The sequence below is a fragment of the Terrapene carolina genome, unplaced genomic scaffold (genome assembly GCF_002925995.2).
Source record: "Terrapene carolina triunguis isolate 2854851 unplaced genomic scaffold, T_m_triunguis-2.0 Scaffold85, whole genome shotgun sequence".
Lineage (NCBI taxonomy): Eukaryota > Metazoa > Chordata > Testudines > Emydidae > Terrapene > Terrapene triunguis.
The window spans coordinates 40,241,120-40,260,736 of NW_020664436.1; the positions used below are offsets into that span (position 1 = coordinate 40,241,120).

General features: G+C 39.7%; 1 protein-coding gene across 3 annotated transcripts in view; it reads right to left on the reverse strand.

Moving 5' to 3' along the window:
* The window catches only part of MTHFD1L (methylenetetrahydrofolate dehydrogenase (NADP+ dependent) 1 like), a 219,306-nt gene extending 200,020 nt beyond the window's left edge, over positions 1-19,286 (reverse strand). For 2 of the 3 annotated variants that reach the window (XM_026649762.2, XM_024200368.3), the window contains exons 1-7: positions 19,117-19,286; positions 17,009-17,093; positions 15,735-15,785; positions 15,597-15,650; positions 13,082-13,206; positions 11,974-12,074; positions 10,165-10,304 (exon numbers count right to left, since the gene is read on the reverse strand). In XM_026649762.2, coding sequence (XP_026505547.1) covers positions 10,165-10,304; positions 11,974-12,074; positions 13,082-13,206; positions 15,597-15,650; positions 15,735-15,785; positions 17,009-17,093; positions 19,117-19,265 — 705 coding nt within the window. In that variant the 5' untranslated portion in view covers positions 19,266-19,286. The remainder of the gene's footprint in view (positions 1-10,164; positions 10,305-11,973; positions 12,075-13,081; positions 13,207-15,596; positions 15,651-15,734; positions 15,786-17,008; positions 17,094-19,116) is intronic. The other variant, XM_026649763.2, reaches the window with a different exon arrangement.
* Positions 19,287-19,617: the final 331 nt, after the last annotated feature.

The window sequence follows — 19,617 nt, forward strand, 5'->3', positions numbered from 1 at the left end:
TTCAATCATTGGCTGCCCCTGTGTTCTTGTACTGTGAAACAGAGAGAAAAACACTCAACCTACTTTCCCTATATCATTCACTATTTTATATATTTTTATCTTGTCTCCTCTTACTCACCTATTTTCTAGGGTGAACAATTGCTATCTATTCATGTGAGAGTTTCTCTGTCCCTTTAATCATTCTCGTTGCTCTCCTCAGAATCCCCACTAATTCTGCAATATCCTTTTGGAAGTGGGTTGATCAGTATTGTACTCAGTATTCCAGATGATGATGAACCACTGTATTATAGAAAACCATTATACTATTTTCTGTATTATCTTCTATTCTATTCATCCTAACATTTGGTTTGCTTTTTTGACTGCAGATGAAATCATAGTCCAAAGAGTTATACATGCAGAAAATACCTTATTCTTAACTTTGAACTCTATTTAGATTTGGCTTTTACAGTTACCTTAGCTGAACTTAGAATGCACTTCTATTTTTTTTTAAATAGTTTTGATGTATTTTTTTGAGCATGTTAAAAAAACATAAATATGATTAACTAATATTTGTTTTACAGAACTTATTTAGTATAATCCTATTTATTCAAGACATAAAAGAAAACCAGAAATTAAAAATTATCAAGGGCACAAACACAATGTTATTAGACTCTATTGCGTTTTGGTTTTAATTATTCATTCTTGCATGGAACTCTCTTGTGAGGGAAAGGAAATGAATATCCTGATCCCCAATCTTTGTGAGATATTGTTCAACACGGGAAGTCAATCTCACATGTTAAATTCCATGCAGGATTTAGAACATGATTGCTTTCTTTGGACGAGAGAGCAAGTTGCTTTCATGAATTTGAACCTTGTTCTCGTCTCAAACGCTAATCAATAGCACACCTGACCTTCATTCTAGGCTATTAAGATTCACCTAATTAGAGACCCTTAGCTCATGCATGGCTACTGCTAGAATACGTATTTGTCAAATTCAATGTTGATTTAATCTGAGCTTATTTTTTGTACACTGGAGCTGGTTTTTGGCTTTGATTATATTGTTCGTTTTCTTAGTATTTCAAACTGCATCTCAATAATAAATGCAGTAAAATTCTGAGAAAGACACCTTCTTCTTCTTCTGAGACTCCTCGTGATCCCTCCCTTATTGGAATAGACAACAGACATGTCTGCTCTATGTTGCAAGTGAAAGACAATAAGTGTATACTTTTGGGCTATTCAATGTCTTCCTACGGCTAAAATGCGTGTGTTAGCAATAAGTTAAATATCTACTTCCCTTAGTTTCATAATCTTAGCAACTGTTGAGGTCATTTAGATACATTTTGGTTGATAAGAATTTCAATGAGAAAAGTTTTAGTTTGCATTGTGTAATATTGTACTCCCATATTAAATCTTGGATCATGGACCTGTAACCATGAATCAGTTAAGGACTGGTACAAGTTTACCAAATTAGGGACTCAATGGTTCAAGAAAACTGAGGTACCACACAGGCCCTTTGTATTACTATCTGCTCTTTCCTGGGTACTGGTACTTTTTTAATCTCTACAAACTGATCTATACATATCACTGTATGCAGATAGACTCTTTGGACACATACCCACCAAGATGCTTGTAAAGACTTACAGCTTCACTTACAAGACTTTTCATTTCACAAGCAGTTTAGAAGTACTTTGACTACGATAGTGAGTGCTTACACCCTAAGAAATAATTTCTGTTTTGGTGTAGAAAATAGTGGGTCCTGTGAGTTACAGGAACCCAATCTTTTCCACATCAAAACAAAGATTAATACTGTAGCTGTTATAATTCAAGTATAATTCAGATATGTAGTGTCAGCTAGTATACACCATATAACAAGGACTGTACATTTGTATAGTGCTTAGCACTGAGGTTTCAAATTGGTTGAGACCGCTACATGTGATCTCAACAAATGATAATTCCGAAGAACCCTCATCCAATACATTTGATCAATTCTGATATATGCAATTATAAGGTTGAAAAACAATTGACGTAACCAACTGTTCTCATCTCTATGACTACAGATCATAACACCGCATAACTATCTTAACAAGAGTAACATAATATTTCTGTAGCCAATGCTAACAGCAGGTTGGATGGCCAAAATTGTATATATCTGTAAATATATTACAAAAACAGGTGGCCTTTTTTTTTATTTTATTTTTTACGGTTACCTCATATATAACGAACCACTTTCCAGCAGGTGATTTATAACATCTGCATAAACCTCCCCTGCTAATTTCCCTTCCCCCATTTTTAAAAGAAAGAAAATGAAAGAAAAACCACATATTATAAGTTCAATTACACTAAGAGAAATAATGTTTTTTCCTTGCAAGGGTTTTAAAACAAATTCATAAAAGAAAACCAACAACTGAAGCATACAAAATATTCTATAGCCATAGCCTTTGTCAGTGCTACAATGACAATGTTTTTTTTTTTCAAACAATTTCCTATAAACTTGGCTGATGGATTGACCAAGGAGAGTTACAGAGGTATGGCCTGATGGGGTTTGTGCATTTCAGTTTCACTTCACACAGGATGATTTTTTTTGCCATAACCCATTTTTTTCCATTGCTTATAAATCACTCAAAAAAAGCTCAGAGGCATGCAGAGGGCTAATCTCCTAAATCAGAAATAAATCAGACTTTCAAGATGGAAAAGATCTATTAAATCATCAAGTCTATCCCCCTGCAAGTGCATTATATAGTCCCCAGATAGAGGATGCATCAGATGTAAAACAGATTTAAAATTTTTATTAAAGTTAATGTTTAAAGTCAAATTTACACAAGTTAAAAGGGAAGGTACTGTACATCTGGGGTCAGGCTTGCTGCTACACTTCATTTTAGCCAAAAGGACGAGAAAGATATTGACAAACGGTCATATGCAATCATTGAATAACCAAGTATATATTGTAAAATGGGTAAAATAACATTCTGTTATCAGATCACACTGGAAAGAATGACAAATGTCACATGAAATAATCCATAACACAATGAGCAATATTTTAAGGACAGGTAAAGATCTTCATAGGCTGATTCTCAAGTAGAATCTTGCACTCTCACTGGAAAATCTTTTCAACTGGGAAGACATGTTCCAATACATAATTTGAAACCTTACCTCATAACAAAATACGACTCTCTCCAATGAGATTTAAGTAGAAGCAGATTAAGTACCACCACCCATTCCCAAGACAAAAGACTAAATGTTAAAATAACAGTAACAATACAGATAGGGCAAGCCAAACATTTAATGGTAATGATATGGAGTAACTGTATATTCCAGATAATTGAAAATCTATTTTGCCGTAAGGGTTGCATAAATATTTCATTTCCTTGATTTCTACAAAAGCCATTTTTAAACCATATGATCAAAGACAAAATATAATTCTTTTTTTTTTTTTTAACTGAAATGTAAATGGGCATAATGAAGACATGGGTTTTCTAGGTCTGATGTAGGACTATTTCAGTTTTAATAACGGCAGAGGGGACGGAGAAGCAGATATGGAATTCCCTGTAGCCACGTTCAGTGGAAATAAATATACAAAATCTGACTTAAACAGGAAAAAAAAGAGTAATCATTTAAAACCCTGTGGCTATTGCAGGTCTAATGTTTTAAATTTTATCTGGACTTCACTGAGGTAGTAAATTTTCATTTTTTTTCACCAAGGCATACTCTCCTTATCTTTTTCCAGTTGCACCTACACAATGAATACAAGTTATTTTTGACAAATGGCATTGTTCTGATTTTGGGGGAGGGGGAGAGGGAGGAGGATGAAAGATATACAAACACATGCTTGCTGGAGGGAGGGAGGGAAGAAGTTTTCACTGATTTCAGAGAACATTAAAAACCAGTGGTCCCCACTTTAACACCATTAGGATTTGTAGCATATGTGTTTAAGAGCTGAACTGACTAATTAAGTGTTCAAACACAACAACAACAAAGTCATTATTTTTCACCAAAAGAAAGGGATAAAAACAAGCCATGATAATAGGGAACAATGCTATTCTCACAGAGTGTTTAGCTCTTCAAAATACACTCATTGCAAATACAGTACTTCAACTCAGTACATTCTAAGCATTAGTTAGCAGTAGCGATGGCCCCCTCCCCATCTGTTGTGATATTTTTTGTCAGTGACCCTAGGAAAGTCGTCATAACATTCTTCATCACATCTGAAACAAGCACTAGTTTCTATTATTCTGGTTACATCCATAATGGAAACATACAGCCTCTATCAGGGACGACGACAGGATAGTGGCACTGAAAAAGAAAGCAGGCAGAGACCATTTTTCCAGTAAGATTCCCTCCATTTATTTCCAACCTCAACTCCCACCATTGACAAGGCCTAGCTCAGATGGTCTGATCTCAGCTCATTCTGGAGCATGTCAGTGTTGCTTAATGGGTGGTGGGTGAGGGAGAAAAAAAGGGTAGGAGGAAGGCTAATGGGAGGTGCTCCATATCCCACAGATGCTTACATGCTACCTCTACTGTATTTCCAGGTCCTACCAGCATGCAGAGCAAGGCACTAAAACTCAGATCACTACATTTGCCCCTCTTTGCTTCTGCTGTCTTTACTCTTTGGCTTTTAGAATGCCTGATTAAATTTAAGATTCAAGAAACAGCAATGACCATGTAAGAATCTGAATGTCTTGAAAACACATACACAGTAGAACTGTATCTAACAAAGCATTATCAGTAGAAATTCCTGTATAATCTTTTTTTCCCTGCTGTGCTCTAGACAGCTGTTCCATTTATGTCTCATGCTCTTTTATGCTTGCTTGGGTCTGACACCATAAAGCCCCACCCAGCCCACAAACCCTGGTTCTTCTGAGATTTGAAAGGACAGTCCACAGCTGGCTCAACAAAGACAGCTAAATAGGCTGAAACTCCAGGATGAGTTTCAGCAAAGATAACAGGGCTGCTTAGAGGTCAAAGAGAGGGAAGGAGGCACCCAAATCAAACCTTAAATAAAACCTACATTTGGTTGAAAATGTGAACTAGAATTCAGATGGGTTTTACCCATCTTGTATTATGTTGACACATAAGTGGGTCTGTGTGTGTCTAAAATTCTTTACAGTAAATATGAACACAAGGCAAGGACTTTTAAAATAGACACAACATGGGTCATGTTCAAAAAATAATTGAAGAAATGGTCTTAGTAAATTTTCTCATGAGTGCTAAATATTATTCATGTTTTGGCAAAATAATTATCTGTGTTTTTCATTAGAAGACAATAGTTTTCCACCAACTGGATTACCTAATCTCGGTAGAAAATTAATATATCATATAGCAATTAAATACATTACATTTTCCCTTTATCATTTGTAAACAGTGGAACAGATTATTGGCTTTTAAAGTAACAAAATTAGTTGTTCCTTAAAATTATGTCATTAAATCTTCTCCGTATGCCAAATGCACTCTGAAGGGTCAGTGTCTGCAAGAGCTTTCTATGTAAGTATTAACAGAATGATAATAGATTATCTTAATTTATCTAAAGGCTTGAATATTTCTTAGTTCATAATAATCCCATTTTACATACAGCATAAATGGAAACAGAACAGTATCTCTTTACAGCAGTTGCACATGATTGTGCTAGAGTTTTCTGAAATATTGGAATTGTCCATTTATAACTATTTGAAAATCCAGGGGTTGTTAAGAATCAGGCCATAATGCAGCTGTGACAAGAAAATTATTTTTATAATAGCTAAAATCAAGCTAACTCAATTCTAATGCAGAAATGTAGTTGCCTGTTCACTGCACTAAAATCAAAGGAAATAAAGAGGAGGAAAATAAAAGGCTGAATTGTTTACACAACCTTTAATTATAATATAAAAATCAGGAATGTTAAAGCTGTCCCTTTATTTCTGGTATGTTGAGCGGGGCAGGAAAAGATTTGCTTTACAAAAAAATTAAAATAAATAAATCTAAAATGCAGCTGGTAAGTCAAGCTTAGGGCCATGCCAGCCTTTAATGTTTTCTATTTTAAGAAGCCTATTTAAAAGGCACTGATCATCACGGTGTCTAGAACATGAGTTTTCACGTGACACACAATTGTTTGCATGTTTCAAGCACTTTCCTCTTTTTCTACCCTGGTTAATTCTTGTAACCAAGCACTTTATTGCCATTTATGAGCATTCTGCTTTTACTGTACAATTAAAGTAAACTTTACCAGAGTGCTTATTTTGCTGGGGATGCAGGAAACAATTTTAAGGATCAGAAGGACAATATGAAAGTTAGTCTGTAGAGGCAGACAATGCAACTGGGAATTAATCAGCTAACTGCCATTTGTTCCTTTAGAAATCTCCTGGGTAATGTTTAAGGTAACGAAGGCAACATTTAAGTATTTGTGACCTTTGTAATGGCCCTGTGAATGACAAATGTTCATTGAAATTAATTAACCAGCTTAAAGTACACACCAACTCCCCAATTTCTTTCCAAAATGTTCCGGCAAAAGAAACTGTCTGAAATAAAGAGGCAGTACAAAAGCCATGGAGGTACAGGGCCTGATCCAAAGCCCATTAAAATGCAAGGGAGTTTTTCAGTCCACAATATTGAACTTTGGATCAGGCCCCAATGACTAAAATATCTATTAGCAAATTAACATGAATGAGGAAAACAGTTATTTGAACTCCTTCCTTTTTAAATGATAAACTAGCAGAGCTCCACCTTGAGTTAAATGTCTGATTAATTCCTAGCTCATGCTACAATTAATGTAAAAAAAATGGTAAACCTGAGATTCATGCTTCAGTGAAATGGCCATATTAACTTGGTCTGGAAAACTGATGTATAAAATAAACACTTATCACAGTTGTCACTAAAATAGTTTACATTAATTTGCCTTGCCATGGTACATACCACAAAGCAAACCTGCTTGGTCTACCACAGCAAACCTCTGTTAAATGCCACAATAATATATTCAAATATAGATATATATGTACAGAAGTCAGGAAATTCAAAGTATGATTGCATTATTTAATGTTTTGCTTTTCTCTCTGTTGTGTTAACTTTAATGAATATTTACTGGAGGGACAGGGGTAGAACCCTCATCAATAAGCAAAATACATTGTACCAAATTTTCACAAAACATATGTCAGGCCTTTCAGCATGCAAAGAAAACAGAAACCAACAAGTCCACATCCTCAAATATACCCATAGTTATTATAATGTGACACTATAAATATGGGACCATCAATGCTCGATGATGGCAAGCACGAAACCTTGTGTTTAGCTCCTGGGCTCCCTTGGGACATGACAAAGGTGAAGATCTCTGGATACACAATAGGGTAGAGTAACAAGCTATAAGCAACAAGCTTACACAACACATGACTAAGTTTATTAGAACTGGGAGGGTTACTGCTCAGGTGCCATGGTAGTCCAGGCTTGCAGCTGAGGTAAGCGAAGACAAGTTTTCCCCAGAGCCCCACTGATTAGACCTCCAGACAAACTGGAAACTCCTTTGGAGACAAAAGTTAAAATGAACCAAAGAAGACTGGCATGTAAAACCTCAAACTTCATCCTGCCTGGCCCTTGAATTCTGTTTCCTAACAATGATCTGCTAGGACAGGTAAGTCACAGAAAATGCCAGAAAGCTGAGCATGGTTATGGGCTGACAGCCAGAGCCAGAGACCAAATGTGAAATAATAGCAGCTGTGAAATTGACAAGAATGTCAATTTCACAGCTGATAGGCTCCCTGTTGTGAAACTGAGCCCCAACCCACTCTGACTGGCAGCCCCAGGGCGGAGGGGCTCTAGCTGTGAGCCCCAAGTGGCGGTCAGTGCCCCACACTCCAGCTGTCAGTGCCTCACAATGCCCCACTTCAGCTGGTGCAAGCACTCATTGTGAGGACACACACAACTGGCAGAAGGAGTGTATTATGGACACCGACAGCCGATGTAATTACTGCAGTGGCTGTAAGTCGACCTAGTTTTGTAGTGTAGACAAGCCCTTACTATAATTAGTAAGGACCCCTCCACATGAGTAAAACACATCCTTCTTTTCTAGTTACCATTGCAGTACATGGTCATAAAACACAGAGACAGACAGACATGATTAAAGAATGAAATTAAAAAACTAGATTTAAATTAAAAACTATGGAAACTTCTTTCCACAGCTGAAAGAAGTGTATACTTTTAAAAATGTTGTCCATCACTTAAAACAAAAGTAAGATAGCCCTAACAGTGATATCAACTGTAAAAACACTGATTTGCCAAAGAAGAAATTTCTAAATACCACACCTGTTCAACTTAAATTCAAAGTATATTTCCCTTTTTTTATTCTAGCCTTGAATCCAAAACAAATATTCTGCATTAAATTTTTGAATTGGCTGCCACCTTGTGGTATTCTCTATGGAACATCAGATTAGGTTTATTCACTGTAAATTGCCCAATACATGTAAGAACTAGATACAGAGAGTGGAACAACATACACTTTTCTCTAGCGTTTATTATTATTTGTAATACAGTAGAACCTAGAGACTCTAGGATTGTCCCTTTGCTAACCGTTTTGTAAAAAAGAATTAAAAACACGTACAAATTTCATATGGAACATTTCATAACAAGTCCTGCATACTCTTAGGCTTGGTCTACACTGGCGGGGTAGAAATTGATTTAAGTTACGCAACCTCAGCTACGTGAACAACGTAGCTGAAGTCGACATATTTAGATCTACTTACTGCAGTATCTTCACTGCGGTAAGTCAACTGCTGATGCTCCCCCGTCAACTCCTCCTGCGCCTCTTGCTCTGGTGGAGTGCTGGAGTCAACAGGAGAGCGCTCAGCGGTCGATTTATTGCGTCTTCACTAGACACGATAAATTGACCACTGCTGGATCCATCGCTCCAGAGGTAAGTGCAGACATGCCCAGAGACTTCAATCAACCTTTTTCCATTGTCCCTCAGTGCTAGAAAGAGTTCTGCTTCTCTCTGTCCTAATACGGGAAGCACTTGTGAATTTCTTTAGGTCATAAATTATATAACAGTACCCTCATGCAAGTGGTCCTATTGGTATGGCAGACAGAAGTGGGTGTCTCTTTCTAGCACTGTGGAAAAGGGTTGATTGAAGTACATGAGTGCATAAAACTTGTTTTAAATTGTGTGCGAGACCATACACTTGTGTGAACACCAGTGTATGGCTTGCAATCTAAAAAAGTTCACAAGTGGTTCTATACATAATATTCCGAAGCAGGGCTCTTAACGTCTCAATGAGCTAAGGCTTTTGAGTGAACAGGGGAAGGAAAATTATGAGTGCTATAACAGTCCCAGCAATGGAACAGTGAGCCTGCTCATGAATTATATAGCTTGAGATTCGTACTGCCACCCAATATTATAATATTGAAGCACATTCCACACAAAATAGATTGACAGAGAGGTCCCTACTGAACTTCATGAAGCATCTGGCTCTTCTCTCTTTATGGGTTATAAATAGCTCTGCTTGGGACAGTTTTAACGTATCTCCTCTATACGTTTATTATACAGCCAGCTTCCTTCAGCTACCATCTCTTCTGCTTCCACCCCCAATCATCATCATCATCATCAGGCCCCTCCTCCAACCCCTCCTTCAATCAGGAAATAAAGTCAAATTCTGAGAGAAATCTGAGGTCAAAGCATACGCAAACTGATTTTTTCCTCATTATTAATTATCAAAAGGAACTGGAAATTTAAAAAATTGTGGGAGGATGAGAATGACATGTAAGAGCAACCCTTTAGATACTACATAAAACAGTTATACATATGCTTACAACGCATTTTTCTTCATCTCATCCAATTACGATATTGCTTTTAAAAAGAGCTTCACCACTTACAGTTAAAAAGGGGCAAAAGTCAGTAGCACAATTCTGACGTTATTCTTGAGTTGTTAGTTCACAACAGTGTTTTCTGATAAGTTGCTATTACTGTATCTGTGAAATTATACCATTAAATATCCTCCCTCCCCCAAACCTATGCTGAAGCATAAAAATCTCATGAATTGTAACAATTTGCACTAGTTAAAATATTCTAGTGGCAGAGGGTATCTCAAAGTTTTGAATGAACCCAAGCCGTCTTAAATTATTTACTTCCTTTTGTAAATTGTCAGAATCATCCTACAATGTTAGAAAACGTTAAAAAGACTGCAGAGTTGCTGAGTGGATTCTTATGATTTGACATTAGAAAATATTTACCTTGCTCTGAAGTTGCTGTGTTTTCCACTGACAGCTCATAGTCATGGCACCTTTTCTCTGAAGCAGGCACTGCAAAGAGGCTTCCAGAGGCCCACAAGTTTCCACTAGTAACACCTTCTTTCCATCTACAGTTTTAACTGCTTGACAAGAAAAGCCATCAGTCACTTAAGCTGTCTATTGTAGGAAAAGACATTCAATACTAAATTTCACTGGAGCATGGAGCTAGCCCACAGATGTCCACGTAAGTGGACTTTCTGCCATTTGCCTTACTAAGAGACAAGGTTTTTAATTACAAGAAGCCCTATAAAAGGGCTCTATGTGCTAGTAAACTTCTGATCATTGCAATGTTGAAAATGCCATACACTTGTCTCTGGAAGAACTAACACAAAGGTAGTTTCCAATTTGTTTATGTGAAAAGTGACAATCTTACCCTGATTAGTGTGAATGTTCAGTATATATTGCTGAATTAAATGGAATCTGGGTTTGTTTGCATATAATCCTTTAATTTATCCAGTTGTAACAAGGTACTTCACCATTTTATTTAAAATTCGCCTACTTTTAAAGGACAATTGCTTCCAAAATTCAGAAGCACAATGGGATAAGAGTCTATTTTTGAATGATTGTTGTAATTGATTTAAGCCAGTACACAGGGCCGGCTCCAGGCACCAGCTAAAGAAGCAGGTGCTTGGGGCGGCCAATAGGAAGGGGCAGCACTTCGGCCACTGTTGGGGCGGCATGTCCGGGGTCTTCAGCGGCAATTCGGCGGCGGGTCCCTCAGTCGCTCTTGGAGCGAAGGACCTACCGCCGAATTGCTGCCGGGGGGGGGGGGGGCGCGGGCGGGGCGGCGGTTTTTTTTTTTTTTTCTGGCCGCTTGGGGCGGCAGAAAACCTGGAGCCGGCCCTGCCTGTACATTGATAGTATCTTTATAAAAGATGTAAAAAAACCCAAATTTTTGATTGTTTACAGGTAAAGTCATCTGCAATTTCAATGTTACCAAATATACAATGTAGTCCAAAACAAAAGATCCATTCATTAATAATCTACAGGAAAATTTTGATTTATCCAAATTTTTGTGTAATCGAAAATTCATCTCCGAACTCCTAGGTAAAATCTGTGTCAATTCTGTTTTTATAAAAGTTTCAGGTATTTCTGGAGACCTTTTAAAATGGGTTTGCCTATAGCAGCATCCAAGCCAATAAAACGTGAGTCTATAGACAAAGGCCACAGTACTACTCCTAGAAACAGATCTGCAGTTCTGAATTCAGATCTTGCTGAGATTCTCCATCAAAGAGAAGGAAGCAAGGACCTGTTATTTCAAATGTAAAATTAAGCAAGAAAAACTGTGAGGCTGTGTCTGTACATAGTAAGAAGCAAAACAAAACAAAGTTTTGCTTTACAGTTCATCTCTATGTCTATAAAACGTATGTGTTCCCGTAGAGCTGTGACGGTCAGTGGGACCACGGTCTTCATTTTACTTATATACATATATACATATATATGTATATATATAAAAAGAAAACAAAAACCAAGTCAAACAGGTGTTTGCAGGATTTATGTTAACGTGTTACCATGGTTTTGCAGGAGGCAAATCCACTACAGTGCAGTGAGTTTACATGTTTATTTTGTGCATATCAGAAAAAAGCATGAAGAAATACAGAACAAGACTAATGTATGACAAAAACTGGAAAAAAAAATACCAGGGAAAGATTTCATTACCAAGGATCTTATACAGGAATCTCACAAATCATCAGGAATACAAAACCTTGTACTTGGCAATATTAGAAATAGAATCATGCAAGATTGTCTTACCTAGTTTTTCAAGAAGCTCCATCACAGCGCTGGCAGTGGGAGAAACTGAACAGTTGTAAGTATCTCCACGCACCAACCGTCCCAGGTTTACATCTGATACTCTATAAAGGAAAAACATGGAGACATATAGAACAGAATGTGTGTGTGAGATATATTTTAATTAGAGCTTGCCCTGTGGGTTACATCCTATGTGTTAAAATACAGACTGGATGGCTCATAGAACTAGCAATAGTATATGGTTACTAGATTATTTTAATCTCTAAACTCCTATATCTAGCACTACCCCCAAGAGTTTAGATTTCAAACAACACAGAACTGTCAAGATAGATAAAAAAAGGGGAACAAGGGCTAGAAGAAATAAAATGAGTGCAAGACAATTTGTGACACGTTCAAGTAGAATATGAGGGAAAGAAGGAGGGAGGAAAAACAGAAAGAGGCGCATCTGTCAGAGGCGGGTGGAAAGCTACATAAAAGCAGTGGGGAGTTTAGAGAGGTTTGGAAGTACTCAGGATATCTGACGCACAGGAAGGAATGTTATTCCAGAAGGTTGGAGCAGTGTGAGAAAAGGCAAGAGTGAGAGGAAGAGACAAAAGGAACAAAATGGTACGGCAGCCCAGGTCTGTTGCTGTAATTTAGACAGGACCCTATGACTGTTTAAGTTATGCCAGGGCCTTTCCAGCCCTTGGAGCAGTTCAGGATAGACTGGGAGGGTGCAAATGTGACTTAAAACTACCTTAGACCCAGGCCCCCTTTAGAGATTCAGCCAAGACTCTCACCCTGGAGCTTTCTTTAAAAATGCTGTCAATGAAATTAATAAGAACGACAACCACGGCGGACTGGTGGATGAATGAAGAGAATAAAATAGGAATATGGTTTTTGTTGCCTTTATGTAACTACTTCTCAGGCTTACAGTTAGCAAAGATTAAAGCACAATACTATCAACATGACTTAAGCAGACACCGTTTGCTTGACTTTATAATCTTTTGTCCACACTTAATGACAGTTAAACATGGTGACTGAGGAATCTATTAGTGAAAAGTAATGGGGAAAATAGATTTGAGCCATAAAACTTGTATCTGCTCTGGCTACCTCTCACTACTTAGCTTACCCATCCACATCCTTCTCTGGTTTTACTGCATTTAATATTTTGCTGCTGTATGCATTTTCAGAAAGGTGAAGGGCAACGCCATGAACCGTAGGATCTTCATTGAGTCTCAAGATTTCACCAACAATCTAGGAAGTTAATAAAATGCTTTAGAAGACAGGATAAAGTCAAAAGTAGAACATTATGAAATAAAAATGGATTGTAGCTGTAAAATAATACTTATAACACATGGCATTTGTCATCTGTCTAGTTCTCTCATGCTTTAGCAGAAAGAGAAGCATGCAGCAAATCTGTGCCGTACACACACAAAGCTTAGTGAGTAGTAAGTACATGAACAATTATCCCCATATATGGAGTTGCAGGGGTATAACTGAAGGAATTTGTCCCTAACATTGCTGAAATGATGATCAACAGATAAATGTATGTAAAGAGACCTGTTCCATTGTGAAGGAAAAGGGAAGAGAGCTTAATTATGATATTTAAAGGGCAAGGACACAAAATAAGACCCTGCAAAAACAATTTCCATTAGCCATATTAAAACCAAAAACAAAACTAACTAAAATTCAGAACCATCCAGATGTTTACATGGTTAAAACTGTGTAACAGTGTGATTTTGTTGTAACCTTTGTCCTACCTCCCATTTTCCCCCAACTCTACCTCCCCATTTTCTCATTTGTTGCATCAAAATCACCTCCTGCACTAGATATCAGTGCACGTATTCCTATGCACTCTACCCATATTTAAAAACCAAACACACAAAGTTCCAAAAACAAGTGTTTTTAGTAAGACCACCAAAATAAATGTAAACACTTGTTTTTGGAACTTTGCGTATTTGTTTTTTAAATATGGGTAGAGTGAAGACGTGATAAACTAGAAACAAAAGAAAAAATAGATATTTTAAAAGGGAAAAAACTTCCCAGAAGAATTAAAATGACTGAATGTAAAGTTTGATTTAACAACCAATTGAACGTTTTTGTGCTCAGCTGGTGCAAATGTTGTTCTTCACCAAACAAACGATAACCTCTGTATATAGGAATACATGCACTGATATCTAGTGCAGGAGGTGATTTTGATGTAGGGTTACCATTCGTCCGGATTCCCCAGGACATGTCCGGCTTTTAGAGTTAAAAATAGCGTCCGGGGGGAATTTGTAAATGTCCGGACTTCTCCCCCCCCCAGAGCACGCGCTGCTGACAGGGCAGCCGGACGGATGGTGCCACTTACATGGGGCTCCAACAGCCAGAGAGAGCCCCTCCTCCACTTCCCCCTCCTCTCCCCTGCAGCTGAGAGCACTCCCTCCCTCCCTGAATTCGCAGATCACCAGCCGGCCGTTCGCACCGGCAGTCTGGAGCTCCTCCCCCTGCTCCTTCTCCTCCCCGGCACGCTGGTCTGAGCGGCAGATTAAGGGGGCCAGGGGGTCGGAGAAGGGGCAGGGGGGGTCGGGGGGGAGCGGTCAAGAGGCGGGGGGGGGTCGGGCAGGCGGGGGGGGCTTTCGGGGGGGGGGGAGTGTGGATAAGGTTTTGGGCAGTCAGGGTACAGGTAGGGGGTAGGATCCTGGGAGACAATGCCTGAGCTTTTAGCTGGGAAGATACTATTTCCAGGCTCCAGCCATAGTTACAAACACACGTGACAGACTGATGCACAGTCTGCTGGAGGATCTGAAAAAGCAAAATCTGCCTGACCTTCTACCCCAGAGGTAGAGCCCTAGGGTAAGATGGACATGTTGTAGGCCTTTTGTTGTGTAAAATACTTTTTCTCTTATGTTATGCTCTGTTATTTTTTAATTAATTTGGCCCTTTCACAATGTTAGTAAGGGTTTCTGTATTTAATACATACAGGCCCAAATCCTGACCTCAGTTACATTAGTTCAGTGCCTCTGACATAACTGTGCAACCAAAGTGAGAATTTGGTCCCCTCAATGTTACTATTAACAAATGAAGGAATTTATTACGGCTATTTTTAACATTATCTCTGGCGGTGATATAAACAGCCAGTTACAAACATATTTAAAATAATTCTAAAAATAATATATTCAGTTTAGACGTTTCTCTGGCTAAAACCTGGTCTAATACAGTGAAGGAGTATGTGTATTCTGGAGAGCATGGAGGGAACAGTAACTGCATTAGACAAATATCAAGTTAGGGTCCCAACTGTGAAAACTCTCTGTATATAGAATTTCCACTGACTTCAACAGAAGTTCCACACGTGGAGTGTTTGCAAGATTATACCCATGATGCACTCTGTTCTTATGGTTAAGGTACTAAACTGATAACCAGGGGATCCAAGTTCTGTTTTCTGCTCTGACACTTTCTCTCTCTCTCTCTCTCTATGTATGTATGTATGGGTATAATATTTGCCTACCTACACAGGACTGCTACGAGTATACATTTATGTAATGTCTGCGAAGTGCTCAGAGGATTCAATGATGATGAATGCCATAAATATAATTTTAAACATTTCCATTTGGTGTTATAATTCAAGTATGAAGAAAAAGATTCCCACAAAGTGCTACAGTTACCTCATCTTCACTGCTACCCTGAGGGAGGCAAATGTGAATAACGTGCAGACCAATCTGCCAAGAGAAAACAAATATTTTAAGTTACAACAACAATCAGAGGGCTCACAATTAAAATCAACCACATCTCCTAATCCTCACCTCTTTGGCAAAGTTCTGGTTTACTTCTTGCACCAAATCTTCATCACTCACCTTAAAGGGACCAAAAAAAAAGGCAGAATGTAAGTAATCTAAGGACAGAATTTAGCACCAAAGATTATATAGGATTATATTTTAAGAAAAATTGTGTGTACTCTGATACATAGATCTACAGAAAGAAGGTGGAGTGCAAACATTTCTCTTTCCAAGGTGCTGGAACTAGGGATGTTGCCGCACCCCCTGGCTTGAAGCAGTTTCCATCATATACAGGGTTTACAGTTTGGTTCAATGGCTCTCAGCAACCCCACTATAAAAATTGTTCCAGCACCCCTATCTCTTTCAGTAGTGAAAGGAGGTTAAAGCTGCCCAGTCTATAGGAATCTGACAGAAGGCCAGCTTGGAATATTTATCTTGGCTTGGTATGTTGAAATACATATCTTAAAGATAAGAGCTGGATGTTTTCCCTACTTTAAGCAAATTTGTTTAGTTAAAAAAGGCGCCAGTCCAACAATACTTGAAAGTGAAGTTATTTTTGCATCCCTATAACAGGTAAAGCACAGTCAATGGCAATAAAAGCATTTTCTATACTTCCCCCAAAATATGCCACAACTCAAGTCTTTTCCACCTCTACTGAATGTGATGTGAACCACTATCTACTGGGAACTGGACTAAAGTCACCAACTCTTTCCACAGACTCCAACAGAAATTTATCTTATGGTAACTGTTTTTAGCACCTATTGATCTGGGACAGATTTGAACCAATGACTTAGAAGTAAAAGGACCTGCATCCCACCACTATCCTTCTAGCTGTCTAGTCCCTGTAATTTTTGCATTTTAATAACTCAGTACAATGGATTATTACACATCTTCCCAGTCTGGAAGCCTTAGACACCTAAAGAGAGTTATCCCATGACTTTCTGTGGAAACCAGCTATACACCACTAAGAATGTTTGTATATTTCAAAGACAGCAGCTCTTTAAGACTTGGCAATAAAGCCAGCTGTTGATCACTCATGAGATGCTCAAATAGCAGAACTTGTTCCTACTTTTAAAAGTTATCAATAAAACTTTGTACGTATATAGATTTATTATTAGATCTCATTCCACAGCTTATAAGAAGCTAACTAGGAAACACCAATCAGTACAAGTGCCCTTCTATTATAGTCTTTTCTGCTACTCTACTGATAGTACATATAAAATTATTTTTTAAAATGTTTCAAAATGAAAATAATAAGAAACAATCCTTTAGTTAAATATACAAACAAATAAATACTTTACCTGTACAATGGCAAGTGTCGGCTTAAATGTAGGGTGTCCTTTCTGCAACGATGCCAGGACTTTCTTTGAATTCTGAATGATTTCTCTGCAACACAACAGTAACATAGTATCAATGTTTGTTACACATTTCCCTGTTACACCATTACCAGAAAGCGGTTGACATTAATTTCCCATACTATTTTAGTGACAGAATTCAGAACTACTGAATAAATATTTAAGCATGTTCAATGGTTTTCATTTTCAAAGCAATGTGTATATATTAATAAATACAGTAACATTTGGCAGCTAAGTATAGAAAAACTGAAGTAGCAAATCCAGCCACAATACCTTCATTATTTAACTTGCATTTACCATTGCTCCGACATGCCCAGTCCTTTAGATTCTGCACCTCTAATTATTCCACAAGGCTTGGAAAATCCACTCAACAGTGAACAGGATACTTTAATAGTTACAGGGGAGTGGTAACACTGACATACACACTTTCTGCATAGTTTGTTTCATTTCAACTATCCCTAAAACCTGGGGGTGGGAATGATTTTCAAATGTGATCCAAACAAGTAATATCTTCCTGAGACTGCAGATAGCTCCAGTAGCTCTAGGGCTGTCTATAGCTTCCCCAAGCAGCAACAAAGTAAACTTGCTAAGATTAGACTAAGTTTCAATGCTGCTATTCACTACCTGTGAGCAGCACTGAAACAAATGGAGCCTTGTCCAATTCACTGCTGTTTTAATGGGGAAACAAATCAATCAATCAAAAATTAAGGAAATAAAATACATAAGCTTGTAATGAAGAAAATAAAACACAAAAACATTACAAACTTTGAAGTCTACATGTAAAAAAATTACAGTCTTCATAGGAACATTTAAGGAATACAACTTAAAATTGAGCTTGTAAAAACAAGCTCTAAAAAACCCCAGAGAGCAACAGAAGTTTCCCACCTCTCTGCAGGGTTTGAAAGACAAGCAGTGCAACACTAAGGGCTTGTCTACACTACCGCGGTAGTTCGACGGCTGGCAATCGAACTTCCGGGTTCGATTTATCGCGTCTGGTGTGGACGCGATAATTCGAACCAGGAAGTGCTCGCCGTCGACTGCGGTACTCCACGTCAGCGAGAGGAGTACCGCGGAGTCGACGGGGGAGCCTGCCTGCCGTGTGTGGACCGCGTCTGAACCGCGGTAAATTCGAACTAAGGTATGTCGACTTCAGCTACGTTATTCACGTAGCTGAAGTTGCGTACCTTAGATCGAATTGGGGTGTTAGTGTAGACCAGGCCTAAGAATCTGAAAATGAAACTGATTACAAACAAAAGCTTCAATGATTCTTATTCTCCAAGCTGAAGGAAATATGAGTAATAAACAAAGGGCAGAAGAAGAGAAGTACATTTCATCTTTTAAATTCTTTCACGTTTACTAACCTACGGTATTACTAAAACACAGTAAAGGAATCAATTCACAGCCTCTGATGTATAATGTTAATGCACGGTGGATTTTTAATACATAATTTCATACTGTAATTTAATACATAATTGACTTCATGGAGAGCAGCATTTGGTTTTACTATTTATGTTGTTACACAGAACCCATGAAGTACGTGCAACGTGGCAGCGTTAGCTGTACTCGGGGAGCCCCTCATTTAGTTTTCCCTTTCCTGATATCAGGGCACGTTGGTTTGTAACAAGGAAGTTTACGTGCACATGAGTGTTGTGCTGGAGTAACACGCGACGCGAGGAGAGCAACGGGAGCCCGCAGAGCTTGCCATGCCCAGGGGATACTGCAAAGTGACTCCCCCAGGGGAGGTGGCGCAGGCCAGTATCCCGCTGAGGCGCGAGGCCGGAGAGGAAAGCAGAACCTCCCGGGGGAGGGTGACAGCACCCGCCTCTGCCCCAACTCCGCCAAGCTCTTACATCAGACGCAGCGGGGCGCAGGCAGCCTGGGCCCCCACGTGGAGCTGTGGCCCGGCGCTAAGCGGGAAGACCTGCGCGGCCGCCGCGAGGTACCAGCCGGGGGGCAGAAAAGACCCTGCGGCACCTCCACGTCCCTCCCCTCCCGCAACAGCTCCCCGCCCAGCCGCAGCCCCCGGGACACTTGGCTGCGCTGGCTCCGCTTACCCGGCAGCCGAGCCCCGCGCGCCGCCAGCCTGTTGCGTCTCCCAGCGGCCCCAGGTACTGGCCGTGCCCCGGCGGGGCGCGGTCCCCTTCCTCCCCGCTAGCGGGGCGGCGGCTCCCCGGCTTAGGCGACAGAGCGTGGAGAACCTCATGCTGCGGCGGCGGCTGGAGCTGTGCGGGGGCCGGGCTGGGCCGAGCCGGCTCAGGGCCAGGGGGAGGGACGCCGCGCAGCAGCTCCGGCGGAGGGTGAAGCAGGAGCCGCTAGGGGCGCCCAGGGTCGGCAGCTAGTTCCGCCGCAAAGGCAGAGCGGGCCCGGCTGGGCGGGTTCCCGTGGCGGCTCGGCCAGACTCCGCCTGCAGCATTGGCCCCTAGCTAGAGTCTGTCGAGCCTGCCTTGCAACGCTGCGCTCAGCCTCGGGGAAAGCCAGGGCCCCCTTCCAGCCTCACAGGAATCAGGGAGCCTGGGGTCAGCAGGGAGCCTTCGGCAGCCAGGGCCTAGGACCCA